Genomic DNA, 4,676 nt, shown 5'->3' with positions numbered 1-4,676 from the left:
AATTTCTTTGTCTAATTTCTGTATCTTTCACAAATAGAATGATTTGATTTTTATAACTTTTACTTTTTTTAATTAAATAATTCTACATTTTAAAAAAGTATAAGTAACTAATAATATTTTTGAACAATATGTAAACAATGTGAATTAATAGGATTAAAAGAATAAATTTAATAAGTAGTATTAAATTAAAATATAATATACTTATATTTAATTGATAATTATTCGTATTATTCAAAATAATCATTGCTTACCTAACACTCCTCCATTTAAGAATAACATCCATTAATCTACATCTTAAAAAATATATCATTGACACTCCAATATCAAAAACAAAAAGTGATATCTCTACATGTCCTAACTACAAAACAAATTTTTGGATTTGTGTGGGTCTCAATGCTGCAGAAAATATTGTTTTTTATTTTCGTACATTATAGCCAACTGTATTGTAAGCTAAACACCTATTATCTTTATGTGTAAAAAAATTTAAAATCTACACTTTGGCCTAATTTTAAACACAGCTTAACTAAATTCTAACATTATTTTGATGCACACTCAACACTCCGCATTGGAAACAATCTTTCTTTACTGCACGCGTTTAAAGTGAAGTTGAAGACAAGAGAAGACACAGTCATCGCACGTGCCGCTCCCACCACTGGGATTAGGTACGGTCAAGACCTCAGCCCTATAAGCCCCCCTCAAAGCCAAAGAAGCTCCCACTCTCCACTCCCATATATTTGGCACGCACCTCTTCATTTCTTCCCTCTCTCTCTCTCTCTAAGAGGTGAAAAACAAACTAAGTCAAACTAGTCTAGAGATTCTTGTTAATTGTAACAACTTATAATTGGGAATTGAATAACTGTCATAGCTCTATGGAAACGGATATTCCGGTGGCCAATTACACTTACATGGGCAGGACTTTCACTCAACTCGCCCTCGGTGACCATTCCTCTTCTGCTTTCAGCGACTGCAACAGCGACAGATCTGGCGAGTTCTCCACCACTTCCTCACAAGCTCGCCGCCTCTTTATTGCCTGCACCGCCGACAACTCCCACGACCTCATCACCCACCTCGTCACCGAACTCCAATCCTCTTCCATCGAAGACCAAAAACAAGCTGCCATGGAGATCAGACTTCTCGCCAAGAACAAGCCCGAAAACCGCCTCAAGATCGCCAAAGCTGGCGCCATCAAACCTTTAATCTCCCTCATTTCATCTCAGGACCTTCAGCTTCAGGAATACGGCGTCACCGCCATTCTCAACCTCTCCCTCTGCGATGACAATAAAGACGCCATCGCTTCTTCCGGAGCGATTAAGCCCCTTGTTCGTGCACTCAAGACGGGTACTCCAGCGGCCAAAGAGAACGCCGCCTGCGCTCTCCTTCGGCTCTCGCAGGTGGAAGAGAACAAGCCGGCGATAGGGAAGTGCGGGGCGATTCCGCCGCTGGTAAGCCTTCTAGAAAGCGGCGGTTTACGAGCCAAAAAGGATGCGTCCACGGCGCTGTACTCGCTGTGCTCGTCAGTAAAGGAGAACAAGATCAAGGCAGTCAAGGCGGGGATCATGAAAGTGCTGGTGGAGCTCATGGCAGACTTCGGTGGGAATATGGTAGACAAGTCAGCTTATGTGGCAAGCGTTTTGGTTTCGGTAATGGAGGCAAGGGCAACTCTGGTGGAGGAAGGAGGGATACCTGTGCTAGTGGAGATGGTGGAGGTTGGGACGCAAAGGCAGAAGGAAATAGCGGCGGTTATTCTGTTACAGGTGTGCCAAGACTGCGTGATTTACCGTACGATGGTGGCGCGCGAAGGTGCGATTCCTCCTCTGGTTGCTCTGTCGCAGAACGGCACCAACCGCGCCAAGCAAAAGGTGAGTCACTTTCATCACTCCGACAATAAAATCCTGTTCCTGAATTCGTGTCTCCCATTATTGTGTCGTGTCAGTGTCACCACCCCTCTCACCACTTACCACCTCAACTTAGCTCCATGACACGGCACTCTCTACACTCCTTCTAACCTTCCAAGGAACTCCCCTGCCACGCCATTAAAACCCTGCATTCTCCACTGCTCCATTTAGCACCGCCAAAAATAGCTCTGTCTCTTTTATTTTTAACAATTTTAATCTAGAATTTTTGTTATTTTAAAACTTTTTGAGACAGATTGGTCGCAAAAAACTAATTTGTTAAAATTCAGTGTTTATTCCAACCATTATTGTAACAATGGTGAAAGTGATCGCTTTTTCCATGCATTTCCCCCTGTTTCTGGCGGTGTATAGACAATCATTCATCTTATTTTCTACTGCTGTTTACTTCCACATTTTGGCAAACTAATGAATTTTATATATATTCAATTTTCTCCATCACATCAGTTTTTTTCCAGATAAAAATGGCTAAAGAAAAGGAAGTATAAGGTTTCATAAGGTTTTTTTTTTCTAAGTGTTATATTTTTAATGTAGCAAAGAATAAGGGGCGATACTTTAATATTTTGATTGCGTGTCTAATGGGAGTATATTGTTAATTTTTGGGTTGCTTCTTGTTGGTGATTATGGTGACAGGCGGAGACACTGATAGAACTTCTACGGCAACCAAGATCCGGCAACGGCGCTGCTCCTCCTACATCATAATATTCCACCACCAATCATCCAACACAAGAGGGGAATTATGTATGGGGTTCAATTATTCAACTAATGCCCATCCCTTCCCTCCGATCCACAAACACAAACACCATGTATAATTGTAAATATCATTGTAATGGAGACAAACTTTGTAAATTTTCCATATATATCATCCCATATTCCCATCTTGTTAGTCCATAGTATTTGTCTATTTCCCATGAAATCTGGAGTTCCATCCTTTTTGCTATTTGTGAGTTGCCTGTACTATATTGCTGTCATAATCAGCATAACTTAAATAGTTTTTTTTTTTTTTAAACATACATGCCATCCTCTGCTTCTAATTTTTGTGTTTGTCATTTATCTTATCGTTCTGTTTATGCTTATTGTCTTATTTAAATAATTTTGAATCTTCAAAAAATCTATTTTTTCTTTAATTTTAGTCCTTATAACATACTTTTTTTTTTATTTTAAGCAAAATTTAAAATACTTTTATTTTAATTTCTGATGTTAATTTGTTTAGTTAGGAAATTAAATTGGATTAGTCTAGTAGTTGACTCACTAGTCTGCCTAAACAAGTATTAGGATTTATTGGTCAGTTTTGGTTAACTCACTAGTCGGCTTAAACAATTAATGGTTAAAGCATGCATTTACTCATTGGCCAGTTTTGACAAACTCTTAAATAGAGTTTCGATTTGCGACAGATTAGTTCTTTAGCATTTTGGCATTTCGGCTTATAACCAAGTAAAAAAAAAATAAAATTATAAAAACATAATTATTTAATTAATAAGAGGAGGGATCATGAAAATTTATAGTTTTTATCTATTATTTAGCCATCAACTTAATTCTTTACTCTACTCCAGCAAAATATTTTATTATCCTCTAACATTCCTTAATTAATAAAACTTATATATATATATAAAGCACTCAAAGTGATTCGTTGTAACTTGTAAAAGAAGTAAACTGTAATCTTTTTGAGGTATCATACTAGCTAGCTACCATCAGAAGCACATAATGTAACTTTAAACTTCAGAAAGCGGTTACAGAAACTAAAATACAGAACATCATTGAATAATCTTGTGTTTGTAGCTACAAAGAGGAATGTATCTACAAAACTTAGGGTCCTTAAAAAATATGTTTAAGAATGACTTTATTGAATCATTACATTTCCGCGCATGAGAGAATTGAAGTTTATGACAATGCAAAAAGGAAGCAGTTTACACTTAACACAATAAATTAAGTTTTGAAATATCATCGCAAATACAACAGTATCATTATTTGGTTTTTGACTTGGTTACTTTTGGAAGAGTCTATAGCTATAGTCAAAAGAAATAAAGCGTTTTCAGTTTTTTCATTGTTTATTATATCTTAAAACTTGGTCCACAAACAACAGGTATCATCAATAAGGTATTGATGATGCAAAGAGGAAAGTTTTTTGAGGTCGTAACATAATAAACAGTATCATGCTATTTGTGTCAATGATTTCAATTTTGCATACAATAATAAGAATAAGAATTTATTTTTGACGCACTATCAATCTAAAGTAGTAGTTTTATATGTGTATCTAATTATTTAATATGTCATATAAGTAAAAATGACTAACTTTTACATTTACAATGTGAATGACCATTTAAAAGAACGAATATAATTGTATGACTGTGTTACACAGTCAACACATCAAAATTAAACTCTAAAAATAAACCTATAATATCTCCATACCTACTCATTACTGAAGAAATAACAATATTGTTACATATTTTACAGATTCATTCTTAAATGTTTTTTATTAAATAAGAATTATTATATTTTTTTGTTAGTTAAATAAGTCTTAGATCTTAATTTATTATATTTTATATCAATGACTTAAATTTAAAGTTTAGAATTTAAAATTTACGTTTAAAAATTCAAAATTTTAAGATTTAAAGTTTAGGATTTAAAATTTAGAATTTAAAATTTAGGATTTAAAGTATATAATTTAAGTTTTAAAATCTAAGAAGCGTCACACTTATTTTTTTCGAAACGCATTAGTATTAGCCTACTTTACATATATATTATAATATTTTAAAAACATAAAAC

General features: G+C 34.7%; 1 protein-coding gene across 1 annotated transcript; it reads left to right on the top strand.

Annotated features, from left to right (window-relative positions):
* The first annotated feature begins 566 nt into the window (after nucleotides 1–566).
* LOC112706439 (U-box domain-containing protein 3) lies at nucleotides 567–2,788 on the top strand. The gene is made up of 2 exons (XM_025757747.3): nucleotides 567–1,859; nucleotides 2,544–2,788. Exons 1-2 carry the CDS (start codon nucleotides 870–872, stop codon nucleotides 2,610–2,612), a joined length of 1,059 nt encoding a protein of 352 aa, XP_025613532.1. The 5' UTR covers nucleotides 567–869; the 3' UTR covers nucleotides 2,613–2,788.
* Nucleotides 2,789–4,676: the final 1,888 nt, after the last annotated feature.

Source organism: Arachis hypogaea, chromosome 8, assembly GCF_003086295.3.
Source record: "Arachis hypogaea cultivar Tifrunner chromosome 8, arahy.Tifrunner.gnm2.J5K5, whole genome shotgun sequence".
Taxonomy (NCBI): domain Eukaryota; kingdom Viridiplantae; phylum Streptophyta; class Magnoliopsida; order Fabales; family Fabaceae; genus Arachis; species Arachis hypogaea.
Note: the sequence above shows the minus strand (reverse complement) of the source record. Positions and strands in the feature narration are given on the sequence as shown.